The sequence below is a fragment of the Mus pahari genome, chromosome 4, assembly GCF_900095145.1.
Source record: "Mus pahari chromosome 4, PAHARI_EIJ_v1.1, whole genome shotgun sequence".
In the NCBI taxonomy this organism is placed as follows: Eukaryota; Metazoa; Chordata; class Mammalia; order Rodentia; family Muridae; genus Mus; species Mus pahari.
In genome coordinates, this window is record NC_034593.1 from 93,336,564 (window position 1) to 93,363,886 (window position 27,323).

Sequence of the window (27,323 nt, forward strand, 5' to 3'; positions counted from 1 at the left end):
CGATGCCCACTTGTGTGGCATGTGGCAATTTTCCCCAACGTTTCACAAGCACTACCTATATATTCCCAGCGAGCTCAGAGAGCTCCAGTAATTATTACATCTCGTTTACGAAATGGAAAACTGAGTCCCAGAAAGGCCCAAGGTCACATCCGCAGTGAGGACTCAGTTGGCCTTGATCCTGCATGATGTGGGACAGCGGGGTTGGAACCTGCCCGGACTCAGGCAAGTCCCTGAGTGTGGAGGGGGCGGCCGTGAGGCGCCAGACTTGCCAGCTGCCGCGGGATGCCACGTGAGGGGCGGGGACCCTGCGGGGAAGTGATTAAAAGCAGAGCGGAGCCTCAGGGGGCCGCTGCGGGGAGGGTCTTCTTGGGGCCTTCTTGCCCCGCCCCACGCCGGCCGCGGCTGGGGTTCGAGCCACTGCACCGCTGGCCTGAGTGTCCGGGGCATGAGTGGGGTTTGGGGGGCCGGAGGGCCTCGGTGCCAGGCGGCGCTCGCGGTCCTGACTTCTCTGTGCCGGGCCCGGCCGCCCCCTCTCGGGCTGGACGTTGAGACTTGTCGGAGCTTCGAGCTGCAGCCCCCGGAGCAGAGTCCAAGCGCGGCAGACTCAGGTACTGGGAGACCCAGGTCCTTCTCCACTCCTGGATTTCTCCTCCCGGTGGCCTTCCCTGCCCAAGGTACCAGCCCAAGAGCCCCCAGTACCTCAGAAGTCTAGCTCGGAGTCCCAGTCTGGGCCAGTTCCCTGGCTCTCCGCCCGCAGGGAGAGATCCAAAGTGGACCCGGGAGGAGAGAACCCTTCTCCTTCCAGGTCACTAACTACGAGAGCCCGGAGATGCGGCATCCTTGGGGCCTCAGTTTCCCTTGTGTCTTAGGCTCATCCCAGGAGCGATTGGCCAGGGTTGGGGGGAATGGAGACGTCCTGGGCACGGAGGAAAGCCTGTGTTCCAGGGGTTGGAGGGGCGGTCCAGGGTCCAGGATCTAGGATCCAGGGCCCATTAGTGACTGGGTAAAGGCTGGCGGTACCACTGGGCTTGGGAAAAACTTGCGTCTGCAGCTGGCACGCGGTCTTTGTGTCCAGGTCTCTCAGCAGCGAGTGGCTGTCTGCGTCTCGCCTGGGGGGGGGGGACGGGGGGCGGGGTGGGGAGAGTGTCGTGGCGTACCCCCCCACCCGGCACCCCTATAACTCGCTTCCTCGGTCTCTCTCTGACTCACTCGGACTCCGGGCGGGTGTTCAGCTGAGCCGGTGCCTCTCACCGACTTTGCCAGGCGGGAACCTCCTGCCCCGGCTGCGCGGACCCTGCGCCGGACGCAACCCCGGCGGCCGCCAAGTCTAGGCGGCAGCCCGAGCCGAGTCCAGCTTCTGAGCCCGGGTGAGTCCTGAGCCCGAGCCCCTCGGGGACCCGGTCCTGCGTGCAGCCGCGACGTCTCGCGGGAGTCGCGACAACAGGGGTGGCGTGTCGCGCCCTGGCGGCGGGAGCCGCGGGAGAGTCCGCGGCGTGGCAGCCGACCTGCCCGGGTATGTACCTGCTGCACCAGTCTTTGCCGCCAAAGCTCTCCTGCTGCAGCGGGATCCTTTGTCCCGCAATTAGGAGGGCACAGGACAGAGCAAGTATGGGTCGTGACCCCTTGGAGGGAAGGGCCCGAGGGCAGCCCGCGGCCCGGAGCGAATGCGGCGTGGGGGTGGGGCGATCCTGCAGAGACCCAAGCGCTGGAGTTCCTTGGGGCTCCGCAGACTCACCGCACCTTGTCCGCGACCGAGACCCTGACCAGGACCCTAGTGGCTCTGGGGCCTAGGCTTAAGTAGGAGTCGCTTCGTGATTCCATACGGCTGGTGAGGGGAAAACAGGAGGGGGCTGCTAAAGGCAGAAATGTGGTCCTCACAAATCTCTCCAGGGACAGGTAGTCAGGGACCAGGGGAGAGGTACCCAGGAGCAGATACAGGTCAGGTGAGCTCCCAGTGGCCTCAGATTCCAGAGCACCTTTTCCGTTTGAGGTTAAAGGTCAAAGATAGAGGAAGATTCCGGGTTAGGGATAGACCCTGTGAGGGGTGTGTGTGTGTGTGTGTGTGTGTGTGTGTGTGTGTAGAGAGAGAGAGGCCAGGGAAGGCTGTATGTATCCTGCAGGAGGGAGGCTGTATCCAGCCTTCTGTGAGTGGAGCCCACTTCACTTCTGTATGAGTCATTAGGGCTCTCTCTCTCTCTCTCTCTCTCTCTCTCTCTCTCTCTCTCTCTCTCTCTCTGACACTGTTTAATCAATGACTTGATGACTGCAGTAAAAGAGACCAAGATTAGACATAAAGAACTTTTGAGAATGGGACAATGATAAAAGTTGGTTCTGCCTCTTCAGGAGTCTCAGAACAGATGAGACTGACATTAGACACTGGTCCTCTGGTGTATCTCCTTCTACACCACGATGCTTCCAAGACAGCAATTCCCTCAAATCGAACAATCACTTCCTACCTTCCCCCACTCCTTAGCTCCCTTCCATCTATTTCTCAATGTTCCACCTCCAGTGGAGTCTTCCCCCTGGGTCTGACTGCTCAGAATATGGAGAGCCAGCACACATCTTTAGAGTTCTGCCCTACTACCTGTCCAGGGCAAAAGTGTGTGGTTTGGGGTGGGGGTGTGCACTGTGAGTATGTGTCAGGAGAAGACACTGGGAGTCTGACTCGAGAAAGATTCTTTACTCTGAATGGCTGGTCTGAGGAGAGAGAATGAGGCAGGCTACCAGATGCCCTGAGAGTGTTTTGAGGTGTACACTCAGCCTGGCTCAGGGGAGCCTTAACATGGTGACTGCATCTGTCACAATCCCCAAGAAATCCAAGGTAGGACAAGAGATGCAGGTAGACAGAAAGCTGGATCACACCATGAGAAAATGGCTTAGCTGGCTCTGGAGCCTTGGGGATTTAGGTGAGCTCTATGTCGAGAGGGGAGGAACGTGGTATTGAAACCAGGGTGCCAGACCTCCCACTTCCCAGCCTGCTCCTTACCCCCAGAGACTCCATCTAGGATTCTGATCCTCCAAGCAAAGCAACATTAGATCGTTTCATCTGCACTTTTATGAGAAAGAAAATAATGCACGTGGGGAGAGTGCGCTCAGCTCCCCTTCCCATCATATCTCCTTTCCTCCCTTCTTCCAGCTCCTGGGATTCCCAGGGATACCCTGAGCTTCAACAGTTGCGACTCCGATTCCACTACCGTTGCACAGACCTGCCCATAGGTCAGGATCTGGGTAAGGAATCGCATCAGAAATCTATGAATCGGACTCATCTGACTTGGAAACATCTGTGCTGAAACATCCCAACTAAAAGCATCCCCTTTCTCTAAACAGCTAAGGATAATAAGTCTGCTTTCTTCCTTAATGCACTCCTTATAGTCCCCTAATGCACTCCTTATAGGCCCCATATATGCAAATAGTCATCAACAGACCTCTCCTTCTGCCATTTCTCTTGTGGAGGTGAATGAACTCTATACGTAGTCCAAGTTGCTGCAGAAATCTAATCGGATTCTAGAATGTGCAGGAGCCTGAAAACTGACCCAAGCTGACCTGTGCCTGGTGCTGTAGGCTGTAGCCAGGAGTGGCTGCTCCCAGCCTACCGGATGCATGTGGTGTTTGTTAGTTTTACTAATGACTCTAGAGAGGTTCTGTGATCCAACCACCTGGCTTTGAAGTTGGCCTTTTGAAGCCCAGAGAATGTTGCTTTTTTTTTTTTTTTCCTTCCTTTTTTTCCCTCCTGTGTGTGATGTGGAATGAAGTGCACATTTCTCTAAAATAGAGTCAGAGTCCTGTTTCTTCATCCAAAGAATCAGACGCTCTCTGGCTCCTTCTAGGTGGAAGGAATAAACATTATGTTTTACATTCATGGAAGAAACTCACTAGCTACCCCTAAACAACTGGTGGGAGGGTTTTCCAATCTTAGTGTGTTTCGTGCCTTAACTTTTTTTCTCTCTCTCTTGAGTTTTTTGAGACAGGATCCAGCTATGTAGCCCAGACTGGCCTCAAACTCATAAGAATTCTCCTGTATCGACCTTCTTAAAGTAAATAAGCACCTAGAGTCCCCTTCAAGTGTCTCAAAGTCCAACATCTAATAGTTGCAGAACATTCTAGATGCCTCTGGAAGTTCTTCTCTCCCGCTGGGTGCAACAGGGCCAAGCGAGGCTGATTGTTCCAGTGTACTTCACCCCTTCCAGCTCTGTGCAAAAGCTGTGTTTTCTGTTCTCACAGCTTAAGCATTTCTTTGTCTTCTTGGCCCACTGAGCTGGGGGTGAGAGATGGTCAGGACTGGCTTTGGGGCTCAGGATCAGGCCAGGCTTCTTTGGGGTGGTCTTGACTTGGGTTGAGCATGGAAAGAAGACCTGACTGAGCTCATCATTGCCTTTGCTGGTTGGGCCTCTGATTCTGAGCTTCTCAGGACATACGGTCAGAGCTGAGCCAGCTGGGCATCTGGTCCAGACACTGGAGATTTAAACAAAACCTCATTCCTCAGCTCTCTCTTTAGGGGCTCTGAACTCTGTCTTCCCCATGAAATCCCATACAGTTTTCTATGCTTACTAGCTGTAGCTGTAAATTGGGGCTGAGAGCAGAAGGGAGAAACTGGCTGGCTGTGCCTCCCCTTCAACCTTAAATCCCCATTCAAGGGGACCATGGATAGAAAGGTACAGTGACCATCTGTAATAATAATAATAGTAGTAGTAGTAGTAATAATAATAATAACAATAATAATAATAGCTGAACTAGTGCCAAAACTCTGTTCACCATAACATTCTATATTAGCCTTCGATTTATCTCTGACTCCTCTAATGAAGCAGGCACCCAGTCATAAAGCTTTGTGTGGCCATAATTAGCTCAGCATTGTCTCTTCTCATCACAGTTTTTTTTTTCCAAGAGCATTAATTCCTTCTCTGTTTGGACTGTGCTAATTATCCCCATCGGTAGGTAGCTCGGCCAGGCTCTCTAAAGAAGAAAAGGAAGCCATGGCCCTCTGCTCCCCCTCCCCCAACTCTGAATTTAATTACACCCACTTCTCCTAATAAATTTACAAACCATGGCACGGCTTATTATTAATGGACTATGTCTGTTAGCCTCAGTAAGGACCAGCTACTGTTCTGTCAATACAAGTGCTCTCTCTCTCTCTCTCTCTCTCTCTCTCTCTCTCTCTCTCACACACACACACACACGCATACGCACACGCACACGCACACGCACACGCACACGCACACGCACACGCACACGCACATTCCTCAGGGATAGCACCGGATGGGACTTTTCAGGAGCAACTGGCTACTTGTCTGGTAGTCCGTGGGTAACTCTGAGGACATGCTCTTCTCGGACAAGAAAAGCCAGAGTGGAGGTCAGTTACAATCCAACTGCAGGGCTCGGCCCAGGTTTAAAAGATCAGACCAGAGTAGAGAACACCCTCACCTTGTCCAGATTCCAGGTAAGAAATGTTTGACTCCGTGGTGCAGCTCTGAGTCGGCAGAGCTTCAGCCTCATCTCCAGTCCCCACAGATGCCTGGATTCTGGTATCAGAAAGCTCCACATCCAGCTCCCAGCTCCTCTGCTTAACACACTGCACCCTTGAACAAGGGACTTAGTTATCATCTCTACACTCTGTTTATCTGTGAGAAGTGAATATGGATTTCTTCGGGAGGCTGTAAAGATTAAATGAGATAATATAAAAGGCACAATGCTCGCTGCATAGAAATGAACAGCAAATACTACTATTAATATTTATATGAACGGCTCTGCCTGCATCCCTTCCCTCTCTGACTAAATGCTGTTCCTTCCATGTGTTTGGACCTCTGCATGCCTTATTGTCTGGTTTCTGAGCGGTAGTTTATTTATGTCTCCATAATAAAGGATGTGAGGGAAGCACACAGCCAGGTACCTGTGGTTTTGAGGGGCCAGCAGCAACTCCGGGCCCTGGGCCAGGCTTCTCTGATACTGGAGTGAACTGGGAACTGATCTTTTCTTTCCTAATCCTCTCTCCAGTTTGTCTTTTCAATTATAGTCTGTTAGCAAGAATGCCTGTGATGGTTACAAAATGGATTTCCCTGACATAGGAACCCATTAGAAAAAAAAAAAAAAAAAAAAGCAGAACAATAGCAAGTGATAAGAGTCGCTGATGAATCCTAACACCGCGGATGGAGGGAGGAGGGGGGCCCAGGCTGGCTCTAGAGAATGAAGTGTCACCACGGATGATAAGCTGGCCCTGGGATGCTAATTAATAACTTAGCATTTAGGTGACCAAGCAGGCCCTACCCGGATGACCTTCGGGGGAGGGGGGAGTCTTCACTTCTCAGGAGGGAAGAGGGGCCTGAGGCCACTCTGCCACTTTGCTCTCTGATCCAGGGTCTCCCTTCTCTGCCTCAGAGGCTTAACTGTACACAGCAAACAACTATACTTAATCACATGAAAAAAACCAAGTCCTGGGGACATTAGTAGCAGCTAATGATTGGGGGACATTCTCTGCATATCAGGGCTGTGCTTAGTCCGAGCGCATTTGATTTTCATGATCCTGTGAGATCAGAAGTGACATTAGAAAGCAATGTAGGCGCAATGCATTTTGCAGACATCTACCCTGGTGCCCACTCGAGATACCGCCAGTGTTTCTTCACACCTCATGAAGTCCAGCTCCCCAGTAAGGATAAAAGCCTCGTTCCGTTGCTCCAGACCATGTTCTTGAGCTTAATCTCCAAAGCAGAAATAGATGGACCACATTTTTCCTCTCCCAGAGGAGGCTCTATGGTCAGCAGCTATTGCTTCCCAAATCAGATGATGCCCGTCAGCAGGTGCTGGAGTTTGGATCTGTAGCGTCTGCCCAAAGGCCCACACGTTGCAAGCTTAGTTCCTAAAAGGGCCTAAAGTGGGAGGGGGTAGAACTTTCCAGAAATGAGGCCTAAGGGCAAGTCTTGCATCTTGTCTTTACAGGGGTATCAGGACCCCAACCCCTTCCTCCTTCTCTCCCTCTCTCTTGCTTCCTGGACATGATGTAAGAGGTTTGGCTTCCCCACACGTATCCACTCTGATGTGTGACCATGAGCCAAACAGAGGGACTGAGAGAGCATAGGAGGAAACATCTGAAACCGTGAGCCCAAGTCAGCGTTTCTCTTAGTGAGCCAGCAATCTCAGGCATTCATAGCCACAGCGAGCTGACCAACACACTAGGTGGTGAAGGCTGGCTGAGGTCAAGACCTCCCTGAGTTATTTTTAGTTATTCCTCTATGATTACCACCCCCTCTTTTCTGATTCCTCTTTTGCTTTCCCCCTCACCACCTTACGCCTCCTGTACAGATAAAGTCTTGGTGTCCAGAATCTAATTCTCATTTCATTGTCTGTCTGTGAGTTGCCAGAATTCAGGCTCTCCTAGACCTCGGAGAAGATTCTCCAGGCATGGGGTGGCATCACTGTTCTTTCATAACCAGTATTGAGTGCTAGGCACTGATTCCCAGTAATCCATACCTTTTGCCTTCTCTAAGCATTAGTGTCAAGGGAACAGCAGCTGGAGGTCACATGGAGAAGCAATTGAATAGCAACTGCATGAAGAAAAAAAAGAATGCCCTGGTCCCTTCCCCTACCTTTATTTCATTTATGAATTCATTTTTTTTTTTGTCAAGCTGAACATTTAAATGCACTCTGTGCTCTCTGGATCCCCCCTCACCTCCTCCCTTCTCATTAAAATTCTAATTATTACCAGAGCAAGTAAAATGTATGATCAAAGGAAAGCACGGCCCTAGAAATACCTTTTGTTTTAAAGTGACTCAGTGCAGAAAATGGGCCCAGAGCAGCTGCAACAAAGGACAGATAGGAAGGGTTCAGAGATGGTCAGGCACTTAGAATACGGACATACATGTCTACAGTAGCTCTTCTGATGTACCCTGAAGGTTAATGGCTTGGAGAAACAGCCTCCAAGACATTTAGATCATAAATGTACAACAGAAAACAAAACAAAACAAAACAAACCTGAATTTAAGTACTTCCTGCATGTGTTTATCTGTCTCCAAGTTAGATACATACATGTTCTACCAAAGTGATATTGTTGAGCTGTGTGGATAAGGATGGGCCCACTTTACTCACTGTGTGAACTGGGCAATCTATTCATTCTCTAGGACAATAACCTGTTTCATTAGAGAGGATTACATGATTGAATATATATAAAAAAAACTTTAATATTGAACAGAATGATGTTTAATAAATTGACTAAATCCAATAATAAAACACTTATGACTATCAACCTGTATATGAATTCTTGACTATTTATATAACACGGTAAAGATTGGAGAGTTGGTTGGTATTTTCCAGAGCAGTAATTCTCAACTTTCCTAATTTAGCATCACCTGATATGTGACCTCTGTTTAGAAGGGTTGCTACCCACAGGCTGAGAACCACTGCTCGAGGGGAAGTCTTAGGGCTGGTAACTGTCAGACACAGAAAGGCTCTGAAGTCTCTATGGCGGGCTGAGTGGAGCCAGAGGCGGTGGGAAGATACTTGAGAATAACCTGCTTCTCATCCCTTTTCTCGGAGGTCCCTGGCTGTTAATCCTGGCAAGGACTGGACAGGGAGCCAGAAGGTCATGGGGGCCTCCTTGAGAGGATGGTTGAGGTTCTTCATTTCAAGATGTAGGCTAGCTTTCCCTGAGATCTGGATACAATAAAAGTACCTAGTGGGACCTGGGCATTTTGCCAAGCCTAGTTCTGAGTGGAATCTGGCATAGTTGAACTTAAATAAGAAAGAATTGTAATCTATTCGTGTATGCCTGCTTATATGAGAGCATAAGGTCACCAGGACCTATAGGAGTCTAGAGTTTAATCTAGGACAAACAAGTCATAGGAGAAGAAAGAATAGGATAGTGGGTACCTGGGCCTCTTGAAAGTCCCTCTGGTAGGCTACTGTTGCCATCTTTAAAAAGACAGTCTTGCCTTTGTACTTGGGTAATTGCACAAGTCCTAAGATTCTAAAGGCAATTAGTAGCTGGTCCAGAGGCTCCAACCTCCAGATCTGAAGGGACTAGCCAGATACTGGAAAGCAGAGGTTGAACTGATAGGATACATCCCTGCAGAGGGAGTCACCCATCTGCCCAGGGCCAGTTAGCAAGTCACTGGCCTCTTCCACAAAAGTGGAACATCTGGGGAGTGACAGGGCCTTTCACAGCCTCTCACTCACCATGTTAGCCAAAACAAGCTCCGTGGCTGGCCCATCCTGCCCAGCAAGGACTTCTCCCTTAGGCTCAAAGACTCTTCTTTATGTTTGAGGAGGAGAAATGGGACAAGAGTCTGCTTACCAGCTCTGTATTTGAGGAGACATTCTACACAGCTCTCTTGAGATGACGGGCATCCCGCGACTGCACAGGGGAGGGTTAAGGCTTTGAGTGCCCGCTTCCAACCCAGCCACACTGCTCACAAAGCCTAGATTCACAGCAAAGCTTCCAAAGAGCCACAGGATGGAAGAAAGACAGTGATGGGAGTCATTTGTATTTTGTACTTAACTTTGACCTATATAGACCCCAGTAATCAGATTCCAACTTAATACAAGAAACCACTGAGCTTACAGCATACAAAAAACTCTAGGAAAACAGACGTCAACACACCTGCTTTTAGTGAAGTGAGGCTGCACTCCTCTCTCTGGAGGAAATCGGGGTGCTTATTGAATTCCTGCTAAGTCCCAGGAATGAACAAGGATGGAGCCTGGAATAAGGCTCCATGCTCCCTTTTCTGAGGGGGCATGGGTTTGTCAGGACCTGCCCCCTACCTCATAGACTATGTGTGGGTTGTGTGCAAAAGTCACTGTTGGGGGCTGGAGATAAAGTTTAGTGAGAGATCACTTTCCTAACCTGGGCAAGGCTCTGGGTTGGAAAGAAAAGTGAGACTGTTAGAAGCCTGACCACAGTAAGCGCTCTAATAGAAATTCAAACAGTGCACAAATATGAATACTTCAGGTATTTGCACATTTGTTTAGAATCTCATTTAAATCACTGTCCCATCCCTGGGCACAAGCCAGGAGCAGTAGGGCAAGCCGCCAGTACTTCCCATGCTGGTAAAAAGGTGGGGGCAGGGTGATGCTAAAGCAACCAGACTGTGGTGAACGCCAGGCTGCAGACAGTTGACAAAATGGACCATCAACGGTCCAAACCTTCGCTTCTTCCCGTGACTTGGTGGCTTTGCTCATAACCATTCTTCTCTCTTCTTCCGTCTTTGTCCCTCCATGTGCGCCTTCTTCCAATGCCTCACCTGCGTATCCCCACCTCTGTGTGTCTCTGTCCTGCCCTGCCTGCCTCGCTGCTGAGGGCAGGCACCTCTGTCAGCCTCCTCGCCGTGGTAGTTATTGTGTGTGGCGTGGCCCTGGTGGCAGTTTTTCTCTTTCTCTTTTGGAAGCTGTGCTGGATGCCCTGGAGGAGGAAGGAGGCCTCCAGCCCTTCTTCTGCTAACCCTGCTTCAGAGACCCTCCAGAGCCCCAGCTCCAGAGGCAACATGGCGGATAAGCTGAAGGACCCCAGTGCCCTGGGCTTCCTGGAGGCAGCTGTGAAGATCAGCCACACTTCCCCAGACATCCCAGCCGAGGTGCAGATGTCGGTCAAAGAGCACATCATGCGACACACAAAGCTGCAGCGACAGACCACAGAGCCAGCATCGTCTACCAGGTAAATGGCATGCCCCTCACTTCCTAACCCCGCCCTCATACCCCCTCCGTGCAGCCATACTTTCTAATACAGAGCATCAAGTAGATCCCAGCCTCTGAGGATCAGGGTCCAGAACTAATAGCATATGTCCTTTGAGGACCAGACCAGATGCCAATCAAGGTGCCAATCAAGAAGAGGAGGTTGCATCAGGATAGGTGTGGTAAAGGGGGAACCTTCAAGGTGAGCTGCTGTTCATGTGTTTAGCACGTGAGAGTGAATGTGAGAGCACAGAAGACTAGACTAGCAGCTAGGTTGAGGAAAGGGAAACCTTCGGAAGACACAGGGAAGAGTATACGCAAAGGGCCAGAGGCGTGAGGGTTCACGATGCATTAAGGGCTAGGTTAGTGAAGCCTCGCGGCTACAGTGTGTCATGCACTGGAGGTAAAGCAAGAGAGCCCAGGCTATTTGAGAGGAAGGATTTCTTTAAAGCCCTTTGAGTTCCCCGCATGGCAGTAGTTACATAACATGGCCTCATCTAATTCAAAAGCATACCAAAAACAGACAGGATGGCTTCCTGCTTACTCTAACTCCAAAAACATCCTTAAAAGACATGGATAGACATGTTTACTCAGAATTTGAGAATCTTGTAGATTCCTGGATCCCTGTGGTGTGTGTTCCTTCAGGCTCACAGGCACCGATCAAAGGGAAAGAGATGTCGTACTCAGGGCAGAAGCCAGGAATGAGTGTGCTAAGGTGGCACAGGCTGCCTTTGCTGTACGGCTTTGGGCATATAGCTTCAAGTGAGTTATTTCTCACTTTTCTAAACTGTGCAACAGGGCAAATGGCTCTGCTTCGGTTGTTTTGAGGAACTCCTAAAGAATCCATGTGGCTGTGCTGAGAGATAACACATGTTGCTTATGGCACACCTGGCCCTCTTTTAAACACTTTGTATCTATTTTACCGTCACACAACTCTTGGCAGTTGTTACTTTTATCATCTTTATTTTTGTAGTGTAGGGAGTTTAATCACTTACTCAAAGTAGCAGGACCAAAATTAACCTATGCAGTCTATCTCCTAAGCCAAAGCATTTAACTACTTGACTGCCTGTGGGATGCTAAATCCATCATGATAGCGGGCAGTGGCGGTGGTGGCAGTGGGGGCGGTGGCGGCGGTGGCAGCTGGGGCGGAGGTGGTGGTGGTGGTGGTGGTGATGGTGAAGGCAGTGGGAACAGTAGTCCTCCTCTTACAGAGGCTCATGCTTTAATGGGGGAAAGTAGTCATGCTTACCAGGAAAGAAACCTAGAAAGCAGATGTCAGAAAAGCAGGAACAATGATTAAAACAATGGCTAACATTTATTGAGCTTGCTGTACAGCAGGCACCATTCCAACTACTTTACATATATTAAGACACGCATTGCTTCCAACTGCTTCATGCACAAACTATATGAGGAGGAAAAGTGGGGTCGATGAGAGGGAAGGAAGGGGAGCCCCACAAGAGGGATGAGGAGCCAGCAGGGTTGGGTCTGCCTTTATCCCACTGCCCCCCCCCCCAAGCCCTCATGCATGTTTTTTGTGTCTCCTGTCCTCACCAGGCACACATCCTTCAAGCGCCACCTGCCACGACAGATGCATGTCTCCAGCGTGGACTATGGCAATGAGCTGCCACCAGCCGCCGCCGAGCAGCCCACCAGTATTGGCCGTATCAAGCCTGAGCTCTACAAGCAGAAGTCAGTAGATGGGGATGATGCCAAGTCGGAGGCCGCCAAGAGCTGTGGGAAGATCAACTTCAGCCTCCGCTACGACTATGAGAGCGAGACGCTGATCGTGCGCATCCTGAAGGCCTTTGACCTCCCTGCCAAGGACTTTTGCGGAAGTTCTGACCCTTATGTTAAGATCTACCTCCTGCCTGACCGCAAGTGCAAGCTGCAGACCCGGGTGCACCGCAAGACCCTGAACCCCACCTTTGATGAGAACTTCCACTTCCCTGTGCCCTACGAGGAGCTGGCTGACCGCAAGCTGCATCTCAGTGTCTTTGACTTTGACCGCTTCTCCCGCCATGACATGATTGGGGAGGTCATCCTGGACAATCTCTTTGAGGCCTCTGACTTGTCCCGGGAGACTTCCATCTGGAAGGACATCCAGTACGCTACTAGTGTGAGTATAGGTCTCTTCTCTTGGCTTCCTGAGCATGGGCAATTCTGAGTTCAGTAAGAGTGTCCTCAGCACTGTCCCCCTAGAGATACATAGGGGACTATGGGAACTTCCTAGCGGCCCAGTCCTTAAACTAACTCAGCCTGGATAGAATAAGGAAGGGAGGGAGAGAAGGAAGGAATTTGTGTCTTTTGATTTTGATTGTAGGGTATGAGTGTTTCTTTCTACCTGCTAAACCTTTAGTTTGCTATCTATACAATTGTGTTATATATTCTTTTTAATTGAAGGTAAGTCTATGTTGAACTAGTCAGTAGAGTCTAGTAGTCTTTGCTGTATTTTAGAAGTTTGGAATTGGTGATCAAGACCAGGCTGTGTTAGTCAGTATGAACAAGGTCATGCTGAAGTAACAAACAATACTGGGAATTTCTGGCTTAAGACAACTAAAGTTTATTTCTTGTTTGTGTTACACATGCTCCTCAGCTTGCCTGTGGGTTCTACTGGACCTTGTTACCAGGGGACTCAAGCCCACAGGGGCCCTATTTCAATATATGTTCCCATAGCTAGACATCAGGATGAAGAAGCTACAGCAAGGCAGGCAGCACTCTGTAAAGCTTCCAGGCAAAGGTGACATGTCACTTCCATTCATATTTCATTAGGTGAAACCAGACACATGGAGTTATCAAGGTCAACAAGGCAGGAGCAAAGCAATCCTGCTATGTCCCAGAAGGAGGGCTTCAGCCACTTATGAACAGCACATAGCACAGTCCCTCATTTGGTGCATGGTCCCCTCATTAGTCTGGGTGATGCGTCAGTCTAGTCTAAAAGAATGGTCACGCCAGGGTTTCTCTTACCATGTTAGGGTCATGACAGGGTTTCTCTGTGTAGCCCTGGCTGTCCTGGAACTCACTCTGTAGACCAGGCTGGCCTCGAACTCAGAAATCCGTCTGCCTCTGCCTCCCAAGTGCTGGGATTAAAGGTGTGCGCCACCACGCCCGGCTAGGTTTAATTTTTTATTTTATTTATTGAGGTTTATTTTATTTATTCAGGTTTAGAAATCGAATTGTGTGTATACACGTTGGAAGGGAGGTTTTTGCATGTTCATGGAATGCCTGCAGAGACTTGGAGAGGGGGTTAGATCCCTTGGAGCTGGAAATGAAAGCAGTTATGAACTGCCCAGCATGGGTGCTAGGTCCTGATCTTATGTCTACTGCAAGAGCTGCGCACACTCTTAACCACTGAGCCGTCTCTTCTGCCCTCTTCAAGTTGGACTTTTAAGAGAAGGATAAACTTGGTAGAAGGACCTAGTGAAGCCTACCCAGAACCTCTGTTAACATGGAGAGCATGAGATGGTGAGGTTAAAGCATCCTACAGATAGAGCGAAGTTGTACCTCTTTGCACGCACCTATGCAGATGAAAGTCTGCAGAGGCAAGAAGCAAACTCCAACTGACTTGTAGTGCTAACTGCTTGAGTGTCTCCCTGGATGTTTCTTGAACTGTACCTTAGCAGACATGACCACGTGCATACAAACCCCATGTTTGAACATTCCATACTTGATATCATTATGTTGAATTTGTGAGAAGAGCTTTTGAGGAAACCAGTCTCACAATGGGTGATAAAGAATGTGATGTTCATAGAGAACGGTGATGGACTCTACTTTTGCCTCAGGAAGGCTCTCTGGGGCACTGCAGACTCATAGCTGGAGAAAGCAATGCTCCAGTGCTGTTTCCAGCTTTATGTTCTTGAAATATCATCCCCAGGAATGGCATAGGCAGGCTAGTGTGGGCAGCAGACAACCTGAGGCTGGGGCCGGGGCCGGGTGTAGGCAAAACAGTAGCAGCACACCATAGTGGGCCCAAAAGCTCTGCAGCATAAATCAGTCTGAAGTTTACATCTGGCGCAGCTCTTCCCTGTGGCCTCTTACAGCGGGGCTTCATTATTGTGGCTGCACATGCGGGGGTCGGGGGGGGTAGCTCAGTGCTCACAGTGAGGCTGTGGCTTAGGGTGGGGAGCTCCGCTGACCAGGGGCTGTGCTCTATTTTGTCCTCTGGGAGCCTCCTCTGACCCTGACCAGAGTCACCACCTCCGTATCCTCGCCCTGGACTAGACTGTGTTCAAGCACAGCCCTCCATTGTATGTAACTTTCCACATCCTGGAAGGTAGCTGTCCCCACCCTGGTGCTACTCCCACTTCCCCTGCCCAGTTTCAGAAGAAGGCAGGTCCTCCTCAGTCAGTGTGAATAGAGCCTCCCTCCATTGTCTTATCCTGAGGGGACAATGAAGGGCCAGGGTGAGGATGTGGCTGGGGTAGAAGGTAACCTTTTAAACACACAGGAACTTAAAATCTAACCAAAAAGACAGGTGATTTATACTCAGGAGCTGCATGGCAGGCCAGCAGATACCCAAATCTCCAAAGCCATGACAGTGAGAGGCAGTGGGAAAGGGCTCCAAATGAGAACAATTGAACTAGATGGGGAAGGATGGATACAAATAATACAAGACAAGAGCTGTGGGGCATATTCTAGGTCAGGAACAGAGAGAGGCCGGCCCAGGCCCTCCCAGGTCTGCAGAGCTGAGTACCAATTTCACGGGGCAACCTCTTCAGGTGAGTACCATGGAGACAAAGCCTCGCCAGTCACTAGGGGCCTGGAGAACTGGCTCCAGCCCTAGACAAGAGTTCAAGCCAAGCAAGGAGGGCTGCTGCAAACAGACTGGTGTTTGCACCTGTGTTGTGATGTTGGCTGTGAAAATTTAATTATTTGGGGACCAGGGAGACCCAAGTCACAGTCACAGGAAATGACTGAATACTCAAAGTATATAAAATCCAGTAGCTCCTGCAGTGTTGGGGGACTGGGACTGGCAGATGAGTGCAGCCAACAGCCAGGTTCTGTTTCCCCCCTGTGCCCAATTTTGTCCGCGGAGCTGTACTTCAGACCTGAGCTTAGAACACCAGTTTTCCTGCTCCCGCCCAGCAGGTCCTTCAGTATGGCCAAGAGTCCTGCCTTGGCTTTCAAGGGCTCTGTCTTACTTTGCTTTCCATTGCTGTGATAAAATACTGACCAAAAGCAACCCAGGAAGAAAAGGGTTCATTTCAGCTTAAAGCTTACAGTCCATTGTCAAGGGGAGCCAAGGCAGGAACCCGGAAGCAGGCACTGAAGTAGAGGCCATAGAGGAACATTGTTTACTGGCTTGCTTTTCATGGTTTGTTCAGTGACAACAACTCAGAACCCCTTGCCCAGTGGTAGCACCCCACAGTGGGCTGGGCCTTCCCACGTCCACCATTAATCTAGAAAATGCACCACAGATAATACCTACAGGCCAATCTGATGGAGACAATTTCTTAATTGAGGTTTCCTCTTCCTGTGTGACTTTAGTTTATGTTAGATTGACGAGAACTAAGTACCACAGGCTCTATTACACAGGCCTGTCTGCTACATGCCTGTCAGTGCAATCCACCTTTCAAACCCTTCTGGGAGCCCTCTTCATCTTCTGGTGTCTTCCATGTGTCTCCATGTCCCCAAGGTGCATCTCCCATTATATTGATGTATTAAAAGTCTCCCAATGGAGGATCAGCTGTGTCCATAGCTTACTTTCTACTGGAGTTGAACTGGGTTAACCTGGGAAGGTTTCTTAGAGAAGTGCTAAGTCATTTTTTTAAATAGTAGGCACAACATACCTCGGGAAGGGACATACTGTGCTGTTGCTTAGGGTTTAGGTACTGATTGTTCTGGGGAGGTGAAGGTAGTCTATGCTGGAGCAGAGCGACAGTGAGTCACACGTTGAGTGGAAAGAGGCACAGTGAGCATGGAGGGTTAGGGGGATGCTCTGTGGCCATGCTCTCCCACGAATGCTATCCCAGCAGCTCCTTGGGCTCATTGGGAATCACATTCAGCCCTCACCTGTAGAACCAGGCTGGTCCCTTGTGCCAGGGCTCAAGTTGGTTAGAAGTAGCAAAGCCTGACACCTGCCTTACTTTCTCTCAGCCACTGAACGCTGAGCTTGAGGCTAGTGAGAGGGAGGTCAACATCCGGGGATTCTAGCTATGCTGCTTGCAGACTGAAGTCCCAGGGCACCCTGGCCTCCAGCTATACACAGCTGTGGCCTCTGGGAGGATGAGAAGTTGGCAGACAGGATACGCTAAGGCAGTTGGAGCCCTCAAGTCTTCCAGTAATTCCCAAGACCAGCCTTGGGAAAGAAAGCGAGGGAGTTCATGACATCCATTTCAGCCAGGGGCATGGCTCTCCCGGCTCTGTGGCCTTCACGCCTCCTGGCAGGGTGAAGGTCCCTGCCAGTCTCTCAGGCAATCCTAGGGGGTTGCTGCTGTCTCTCCAACCAGAGCTCCAATTGATGAAACTCACCCAATCCTTCCCTCCTCCCACTCCTACCCCTAGTCTCATTATTTCTATATAAAGCTGTAGATTTATCATTATAATAGAGCCACTGTCACTGGGTTCGCTAACATCTCCGTAGTCTTGTAGTTGTTGTTACAGAGGCTTCGGAGCCCAGTGCATGGAACAAACTCTGTCAGTCACCGTCCCTGCTATAAAGGAGCCAGAAATATGTGGTGTTTGGTGGTGCCAAGAGACTTGGCTGTCTTCCTGCTTTCCTAGGTGTGTGTGTGTGTGTGTGTGTGTGTGTGTGTGTGTGTGTGTGTGTGTGAGAGAGAGAGAGAGAGTGGAGGAGGTAAAGAGTCGGGGTGTGCAGCAAAAGCTCCTCCCTCCAGGTGCCAATCAAACTTGTGTTGCATTCTACTTTCTGTACCTACGTGCTCTGAGACATTGGGAGTATCTAGACTGTGACTCGGTTTTACTATCAACAGACTGGAGACAATCTGTCTTCTCTGGTCTATAATGTTAGTGTAATTCCTGAGCCACTTAGGGTGGCACTGGTCGGGAGCAGCCTATTTGAACCCTGCTTTTCTATGTCTTTCCCACTGACTCAGCCTGTGGGCCACTTTTTTTCCATTCCCAAGCCTTATTATCCACTTCAATGTAGGCCATGGTAGTAATATGTTATTAGAGCATGCCCTTCCACAAACACTATCCAAGATGAACATATTCATGCATGTCCCTGTGTACATGCCTTTGTGCCAAACCCTCTATACATTGTGATAAAGTTAAATTTATACATTATGCACATTAACAGATTGATAACAATAATTATAAAGCAGAACAATAATATCAATATATGACAATATAATAGTATTGGTATTTCTGTGTATTAGACCATTATTAAGTAAAATTAGGGTTGGTTGGACTCAAGGGCATCATACTGTCCTGGTCTACTCCATAACCAAGACCATAACCATAACTCCATAACTAAGTGACTACTGGTGAGGTATACTGTGGACATACTAGACAAACAGATAATACAGGACAGAGATGAATGGTGTAGCATTTTGCCATGCTACTTAGAAAGGCTTTCAATTTAAGACACGAATTGTTTATTTCTGGAATTTCCCATTTAATATTTTAGGTTTGTGGGTGACTGTAACTAAAACCACAGAAAGGCAAACCACAGATAAGCAGGGAGCATTGTATTCTTGTATTTCTTGGCTTAACTGTATTTTTTTCTATGACCTTAAAAAAAAAAAAAAAGTGACTTGCCCTCTGGCTGCAGTTCCAGAAAGTTTGCCAACATCCTTGAGATTTTTTTTTCTTCAGCTTCTCAGCCTCTCCCATAAAATGATTTTTTTGGTCTCTTGCTTTCGTGAATTAGAATTGTGTTCATCTGTATGATCTCTACGGAAGAAGCCTAGAACCTGGGAGGATCAGCCACTGGGTCCAAGTTCCAGACATTTCTTCTTCGCCCTTAAATCTCTTCATCAGTTCTCCCTCAGAGCCAGGTCTGCCCACCACAGCACCAAGCTTTCTCCCTCCTTCTCCCAAAAGGTACAGGCTTCCTCTGCCCTTGCTCATTTCCATCCCACCTGCCTCCTTCTGGTCTCACCCACCCCTCCTGGGGAAGCAGCTTACACTTCCTGAGCTCCTAAGGTGCCAAGAGCATGTTCTCTCTCTCTCACACACACACTCACGCTCACCATGACTCAGTGTCCTCTGCACGTGAATACACAAATGAAGGTTCAAGGTAACTGACTCAGCCAGTTTCACCCAGGGACAAAACTGTTAAAACCAAAGTTTGAATTGAGGTCTTCAGTGGACCTCACTCCTCAGCACAGAGAGTGGACCATGAAATAGTGGGACTAATCAAGGGACTCAGGTGTTGTGTTGTGATGTGTGGTGTGGTTTCCCCATGGTCTGGCTAAACAGCTTCATCTGTCACAATCAGATCATTGGAGGGACAACTGTGTGCTGACATTTGCCTTCCTCTGCCTTTTCCCCAGTGTCCTTCCATGCACGCTGGCTTGGAGACTCTTTCCTCTCTGAATTAACAAACATTTACCACGTGCTATCTGTGTAACAGTCAGTTGCTTCGTGGGGTGCTCGTTGGGTACTATGGGAAAGATTGCAAAGAAAGAGCAGCCCCCCAGAGTGCCCAGGTGCAAAGGAACGGTAGAGTGTGCCTGGAACACCCGTACACAGAGTGCACACTTGGGCAGGGACTAATTCAGACTGCTCGACAACACAGCTGTACAGACGGTGCTCTACTGCAGACAGTAGGGAGAGAGAAAACAGTCACCTCAGACTGGCATGGAAAACTTTCTAGAAAAGGAAGTTTGGGCGGGGCAGTGGTGGCACTCGCCTTTAATCCTGGCACTCCGGAGGCAGAAGCAGGCGGATTTCTGAGTTCGAAGCCAGCCTGGTCTACAGAGTGAATTCCAGGACAGCCAGGACTACACAGAGAAACCCTGTCTCGAAAAAAACCAAAAAGAAAAAAGAAAAAGAAAAGGAAAGACAGGAAGGAAGGAAGGAAAAAAGAAAGAGAGAGAGAGAGAGAGAGAGAGAGAGAGAGAGAGAGAGAGAGAGAGAGAGAGATTGTTTGTGATTAGGCTCTGATGTCAGTAAAGATCAGGAAGAGATAAATGGGGTGATCAGAAATAGGGGAGTGTGTTTACCTGACTTCAGATTGGAAGGAAGATCTCGAGAGAACCTCTGTACATACATTTTGGCTCCCTTTCATTGCATAACAACCACTTGCAGTGTGACTGCTGTGCTAGGCTCAGGCTGGGCATATGATGCTTTCAGCTCCAGTCCTTTCCTCACATCCCTCACGGTCTGACGGAAGAGGCAAGAAGCCCCACTGTTGTCCTGGAAACACACAGGTCCTCATTGGCCCAGCACATCTAGGGAAGGCTGGCCTCCGCCACATTCTGAAGCCAAGAGACCCAAGAGTGTCCACAAAAGGTCCCTCAAGTGCAGAACAAGTCTTACATTGATCTGCTGTGACTCATTAAGTCACCCTGAGATGAAGCCTGCCAAGGACGGCTGGTCAGAAGCTGAACGATCACCTTCAGGATGCCTGCCATGGACCTCGGGTTCTCAGGTTCAAGTCCTGAGAGAGGAGCCTCAGGAATCTGTGTCCAGCAGTGGGTCTTCATGGTCCCTCCAGAAACAGACCTGGGTCCCAGGACACCTGGGCATTAAAGGGATAAGCGTAGCCCGTGCTCTCAGAGTTTGTACTTGAGTAGAAGTCACAGGAAAAGCATAAATGTGACCAAAAGAACAGTGTCTTAAATCAAATTAAAGGAAAAGGGGAGAGAGGTGGTAACTCAAAGCTAGAAGGAGGGGTGCGTTGGGAAGGGGGCTGAGGATCGGACCAGAGCTCTGAGAAGCACCTCAGGGACCGCATCACGGTAGGGTGCAAGGAGTGGCTCATTGCTGGACATGTGGTTGCTATTTATTTGGTTGGTTATGTTCTTTGGGATAGGTTAATATTATGTAGCCCTGACTGATGTGGAACTCACTGTATAACCTAGGCCGGCCTTGAATTTGTGGGTGACCCTCCTACCTCTGCTTCCATAGAGTTGGGATTACATTGTGTCTGGTATCTGGCCCCGTTTTGAAGGGAGAAGCAATAATATCTGCTGGCAAGTTGGCTGCTAGAGTCTAAAATTCTGGGGAAAGGGAAGAATTGAGGTCTCCAGCCTGAGCAATCGAGGGTGGACTCACCGTTCTCTGAGCAGAGAAATCTTCGGGATAGGAAGGGTGATCAGGCCTCGGGCGTAGACAGGTCGTAGTTGAGGTGCTTTCTGGACATCTGTGTGGAGATGCTAAGTAGGAGGTGGGATAGATAGTCTAGAGTTCTGGAGTGAGGCCATGGCTGAAAAAAATAAATACAGGAGACAGCAAGTGCACAGAACTAACCACAAAACCGTGACAAGGGCCATCTTGGTAGAGCCTGCTTAGGGAGAGAGAACAGGGTATGCTACTGTAGGAGAATTTTCTAGAGGGACTAGCCCTTGACAGGAGATAGAAAGGCCCAGGAAGGTTGGATTTGCAGCTTGCCCACAAAGCCATCCGACATAGGAGAAAGAGGTATAGGCAAGTCTAGAGACGTGAGTATCCCAAGTCTTCCAGTACCTCTCAGGCCAAGGAAATCCATTCTTCAGGACTATGCAGCAAGGCCTAGAACGTCCCCAGGGATCTGAGTTCTTGCATGCAGGACTGACTGAGGCAGACAGGGAGAGCTTGCCAGAGGAGTCCTTCAGGGCAAGTGATGGGCACACAGTGCTCCAGATGGTACAAAGCGGACAGCGGCCCTGCATGAGCCATGAAGATAGCTTCCCAGGGCAAGTCCTACCCCTAGAACATCCTGAATAATTCACAAGGCTGGTCAGCCCTGCCCTGCCCTGCCCTGCCCTGCCCTGCCCTGCCCTGCCCTGCCCTGCCCTGCCCTGCCCTGCCCTGCCCTGCATTTTGGGCAGTCCCCAGTGACCCCTATCTGCATCCTTTCTGGCAGTCACCCGAATCAGAAGCCACAGGGCCACCAGTAGGGCTGCAAGACTCCCTTGTTTACTTGCAGCTCAGTGGGAGCTGCTGTCTGTCTGATTGCCTTCACTAGACGTTCATTTTCCCTGCTGCTCCCTCAGGCTTAGCCCCATTATCCTCATTAGTCTCTGGCTGTACTGCTCGCTCTCTCCTGGTACCCTCCCAGAGTACCTACCCTCTCCCTGGACCAATGGGAGGAAGCGCCCACCCCCATTGGATTCCTTCTATCTTGGCCAGGCAGACATTCCATATTGGAATATATATATATACCTCTCAGTGTCTAGCTCGGTATTCTAAAGCCAGCCAGGCTTTGACTCTCCTGAGACTACCTGAGGGACCAGGATTTCTCAAGCAGGGGACTAGGGACAATCCACCAAGCACCCAGGAAGGGTAAGCGAGGAGTATTTACTAGGATTCCATCACATATGGAGTCTTCACTAGGATCCTGATGGTATGGGAGCTGAGCCACATGCTCTGTCTGAGCCCTTCCTTCTGCAGAAGTAATGGGTGTGCACTAACTATTCCATACCCTTCGTCCCTGCCACCTGGGACCAGCAGCCTTTCTTGGCTACCTGGGTTTAGAGGTTTCCTATGTGGTGCTATAAAACAAAGCTAATTGGTCCAGACAGGGCTGTGACCTGGCCTTAAGCATAATTGCTCAATAGCGCTCTACTGGCTATGGGTGTTCTTATTTCTAAAGCTGTCCTTTTGCAATAGGCCCTCCCTTGTAGCTTTGAGGAAAAGGCCTGAGGCTCAGAACAGTAAGACAGTTAGTTCCCCTCTTCCTGTGACAAGTCCCTTAGCATCATCCACAAGCCCTGCTGCCTGCGCCAGTTTGCCTGCTGTAGAGTCCAGCTTCCACTGGTGACCACAGCACAACCCAGACTTACCTCCCCCTACTCTTACATTTTGCTGCAGCATAGAGCTGACTGGGTAAGCCCACACTGCCCTGTACCCAGCTCTATGCACCCCTCGTTAGTATGCTGTACCTCCCAATGGTATAAATAGCTAATCTCTGCCTTGCACAGGAATGAATGGGAAGTCATTAGGCGACCAGTTCCTACACCAGGCCCAAGCTCTGATCCTCCAGCACAGGTGCTCCACCTCTCTACTGTACTGAAGAGCACATATGTGCCTGTCTGCTTCTTCTGTCCCCCGATAACACACAGTGACATTTTTCTCTGGAGGGATGTTTCTTGGCCCTCTGGACACTGTCACAATTTTGTGTGGTGTCCCCTAAATCAGCAACGATTCTGAGAGACCAGGGCCTTGGGGCAAATGAGTGAGCAGAATAGCAACAGATCTGAGGTGTGGGGCCATCTTGAGGCAGACTTCTTATTTCTTGTGGTCCACAGTGTTCTGACTCTGTTCTCCTTCTTGGTCCTGGAAAAGGTCAAGGCTGGGACAGATGATCTAGCCCAGCTCGCACCCGCCACAGACAAGCACATTAAGACTGTGGGAATCACATGACTTGCCCAGGTGACTGCATAAGCTCCTGGGTAGGAGACCTAGATCTCACAGCCACCCTGTGTCCTTCCTGCCACCTTCCATGACTCTAGTTCCTCAGAGGGACTTCTCTGGCCCTTTTTGTTTTCCTAACACTCCACGTTTGTCCCAAGGTCCCCATCCTATCACTGCCTATACAACGAGCTGCCAAAGGGCACGGAAGAAGGCAATGTCAGCAGGTGAAACAAGAGGAAAGGAGAAGCCATTCATCAGTGTGCCTTTGTGCTGAGCCAGCATTAGCCCCTGACTCAAAACTTCCCCTGTACACAAATATTAATACCTTGAAGGAGAAGGTGGCATATGAGCTACAGAGTCTAGGTCAGGCTGGCCCAATTGCTAGCATACTTTTATGGTATTTGACATATCATTAGAGCAGTAGCCAGCCCTCACTCAATTCCCAACCCCCTCAAACCCCACGCCCACCTGATTCTCACTCACTCTCAGCAGCTGCCCCCCTGTAGCCATGCTTTTCCTCCCATGTCTGAGTTGATATCCACTTATTCTTTATGAATATTTCATTTTTTTCCCTTTCTAGACAAAGTCCCGAAGGTCTTGAGTGTCTCTCCTGAGCTGTATTGACACTTAGGGTGGAGTGACTTCCATGGAATCCACTTGGCCTTGAGATGAGAGCCAGTTGCTGGGACTGGAGGGTAATGTTAAGGCCTTTAGCCTTCTCTGGTCAGCATAGACCAGCCTTTCTGATAGTTTTCATGGCTTGAGAAATACTAGCCTATGCCAGAGGACTTCCACATCTCTCATTTTAGAGTTCTGTCCCACTGATGTTCTGAACTTGACATGGCCTAGACATCACCAGTGGGCGACTCTGAGAATGGTTTCTAATAACTTGTGTATTGTCAACTCAAGACATTTGGGTGGTGGATGTGGAGGCGAGCTTTAGAAAAGCAAGAGGACAAACCTAGATGACTGGAATGTGTGGACTCATGATTGCTGGTTTACCAATGGCCACGGGGCTCTCAGCCTTCTGAGTGTGACATTGCTAAGTGCCAGAGACCGAGCGTAATCCTCGCCGCCTGCAGAGAACCCTCAGTTTCCATGGACTGAGGCAGCTGCTCGGGGTCACCGGGTACTCGAGTGGTCATCCTGGGTGACTTGACCCTCCTTTGATTTGCCTCTCTGAAGCTGGCTAGAAGAAGAATCTCCCAAGATGCCTGTCTCTTCCTGGGAGCTATATATTCACAGCCCCTCCCCCAGATTTCCCTTTGTCAGAAATGTCATTTTCTCTGCCTCTGAAGACTCCTCCTTCAGTGACCCAGTCAGTGTATTCCAGCCCAGCTCCACACACCCTTGCCACACAGAGCGAGTGACAGTGTCACCTGGAGGAGTACAGTATTTACTCTACCAAAGCCTCCTGGTCCCCTGACTGACTGCCATGCCTCTCAGTGTGACCACACCCACCCTTCTGTCCCCCATGCCCCCGCTTCCCCAGTTCCAAGCTTCAAGATCAAATGCATAAACACACAAGACCCCTCTTTAGACTGCTGAGGATAACTGAGCTTTCTCTCCCCGGCCTCCATTGTCAGCCTTCCCTTCCCATCAAAACCCCACAGCATAAAATGAGGTTGTTACCTATTGCCTTAGCCTGTTCCCTGCATCCTCACCAGGAGATGTCTGTGCTTTTCAATGACATTGATTTCCTCTTACCACCTAAGCACTGTTGATTCTTGCAGGGCCACTTGGCAGCAGGTGGTACAGGGGTCCCTGTTGGGAAGATGAGTTCAACTGTCCCTGAGACTGAAGGCAGGGTACCCACTCCCCATTTCAGCCCTGGCGGTGCTGCTGGTGGCTGGCTGGGAGTCAGCCAGCTCTTCTTACTCTCCAGCTGAGGCCTGGAGTGGTAGGGGAGTAAGAAGAGACCTCATGAGATCTTTCCTGGGGAAGCAGCAGGGCTATGAGGAAACGACAGATAAAAACAGGAAAACGAGAGGGTACCGATCCCCAGAACTAGGCCAAGAGTTACCAGAGAGAACCAAAGGAGATACTGAGGGAGGAGCCTGTGAAGAGTCTCACCTTTGGGCGTGCACTTTCAGGCTTTGTCAGTTGATGGCCTGCGCTTACTTTCTTTTGGTCACCCTAGCACTCAGAGCTCCTTTTTAGACCACCAGGTAAGTCCCAGAGACACTGGGGAAACCGAAAGAAGGGCTAGGGTCTACACCTGGGCAGTTGTGAAGACAGAACATAGTTGGTAGCCAGGATCAAAGAGAAACTTAAAAGGAGGATTGCTCCTTCAACACCCTAGCACCCCGGTGAGCCTCCTTGAGGCCCCTCTGTACCTCTGGAAGCCTCTGCCCTACTGGAATAAGGAAGGCTACCTGTGTGGAAAGAAGTTGTCTTTGTCCCATCTGCACCAGACTGGCCAGGGGCTCCATCTCTCCCCTGGAGTCATGGTTGAGTCATCTTAGTGACACATTGGGCGCCGCCAACTTCAGAGGAGGAAAACAGCTCTGTGGTGTGTCATGACAATGTGAGGCACATTTCTCTTCTGGAGAAGTTGGGGACAGGGCTGGCTTTGTGACTTGGAAGTGCCGCTCCCACACCATCAGCAGCGGTCTCCAGCTGAGTCACTCCCAAGGGGCCCCTGTGAGGAGGAGAGCCACATTGGAAAGCCTTGCCTAGCCTGCCCTGGATCAACACAGTCAGCCTGCTGCTGAGAGGTGACTGGTAACAGAAATGTGTAGGGAAGGACACGGGGCAGCCAGCACGGTACCCAGAGGCCAGCATGCAGTTGGAGCTCTTTGCAGCTCAAAAACTGAGGCAGGACAGGCTGCGCTGGCATCTTGTAGGTGGAGATTAAGGCTCTGGGTGGCTTCTAAGGGGGAATTATGAAGAGCAAACTTTCTTCCTGTTTCTCATGCTTTGGGTCGGATTGTGTTGTGCCAGGAAAGGCAGGCAGTGGATTCCTTAATAATTCAGTCTTGCTGACAAGGCTGTTCTCTCTCTCTCTCTCTCTCTCTCTCTCTCTCTCTCTCTCTCTCTCTCTCTTTTTCCTCCCTCCATCTCTCCCTCCCTCCTCCTCCCCCACCCAAGGCTGGGCAGACACCCAGCTCTCTTCAGAGAATTAGTGTACCCTAAGGAAAAATATTCCAACCTGATTTGGAAGGTTTGGTTTTGTTTTTGTTTTTTAAATCAGAGAAACTCTGGCTGAACTCTGTTTCCATTTGATGAACTAGGAAAGAGGAGTTAACATGAGGGTATGTGCACACACACACACACACACACACACACACACACACACACACACACACACAACTCATTCACATAAGTACCACACTGGGGAATCAGTGAGAGACCCCCACTTTAGCCCATTTCACTCTCCGCTCCCAGGGGACTCAGGCCACTCCAGAGAGGGGTGGTTTGGGTTGTAATGAAGCACACTTGGAAGAAGAGAGTTTCTAGGGGCCCTTGTGTCCTGGGAAATGGGCATCTTATCAGTAGCCAAGAGTGTGGTTTTAAGCCTCACACTGTATTCACAGAGCCTTGTGTCTTCATGGGTCATTTCAAAGGAGAATAAAGCTTACCCTCCCCCATCTTAGCCATGGGATGCTGATAAGGGAGGCTAAAGTCTGCCAGGCCATGTTCAGGATTTATGAGGTCTGGGAAGGATTTTGGTATGGGGGTAGACTCAGTGCCAGCAGTTCCCAAGAACCTTTGGTGAGCATGGTTCTGAGGCTGCCATGCAGGGCTTGAAGCTGTCCTTGCTTGTGTGGCCTCCAACGGATATTATCCGCTATTCCCTCAGTAACCAGATGTGGAAAACAACCACTGCCACAGGCCTGAAATTAGAGACTAGAGAACCTCAGTGAAGGAGAGGGGCTTTGCAGGCTATGGTCATAGTTCACTGCTCCTGAATCTAACAACAATAACACCTATAATATGCTTATAAAGAACTTTCCAAATACATTGCCTCATTTCACCTTCCAATACAGTAAGAAATCCATTTTATAGATGAGAGCTGGGGCAATTCCCTGGAGCCACATAGCTTTAAAGCGATGGAGCAGAGAAGCAAAATTGAGATCAGTTTCTCATTTGTTTATTTATTCATTCATAAAGCCTTACTCGCTTACGCACATAAAGGCTGGCCTGGGTCTCACTATACCACTGGGCTAGCCTGGGTCTCACTATATCACTGGGCTAGCCTGGGTCTCACTATA

The 27,323-nt window shown here is 49.7% G+C and overlaps 1 protein-coding gene across 9 annotated transcripts in view; it reads left to right on the forward strand.

The window, feature by feature from the left end:
• The first annotated feature begins 312 nt into the window (after positions 1 to 312).
• Positions 313 to 27,323, forward strand: part of Syt6 (synaptotagmin 6) — a 59,487-nt gene continuing 32,476 nt past the window's right edge. For 3 of the 9 annotated variants that reach the window (XR_003843698.1, XR_003843699.1, XM_021195825.2), the window contains exons 1-3: positions 355 to 608; positions 10,285 to 10,633; positions 12,205 to 12,766. Coding sequence is in view for 6 of the 9 variants with exons in the window: in XM_021195825.2 (XP_021051484.1) it covers positions 446 to 608; positions 10,285 to 10,633; positions 12,205 to 12,766 (1,074 nt within the window). In the remaining 3 variants the exon portion in view is untranslated. The other 6 variants (XM_021195826.2, XR_003843700.1, XM_021195828.2 and 3 more) reach the window with 6 other exon arrangements.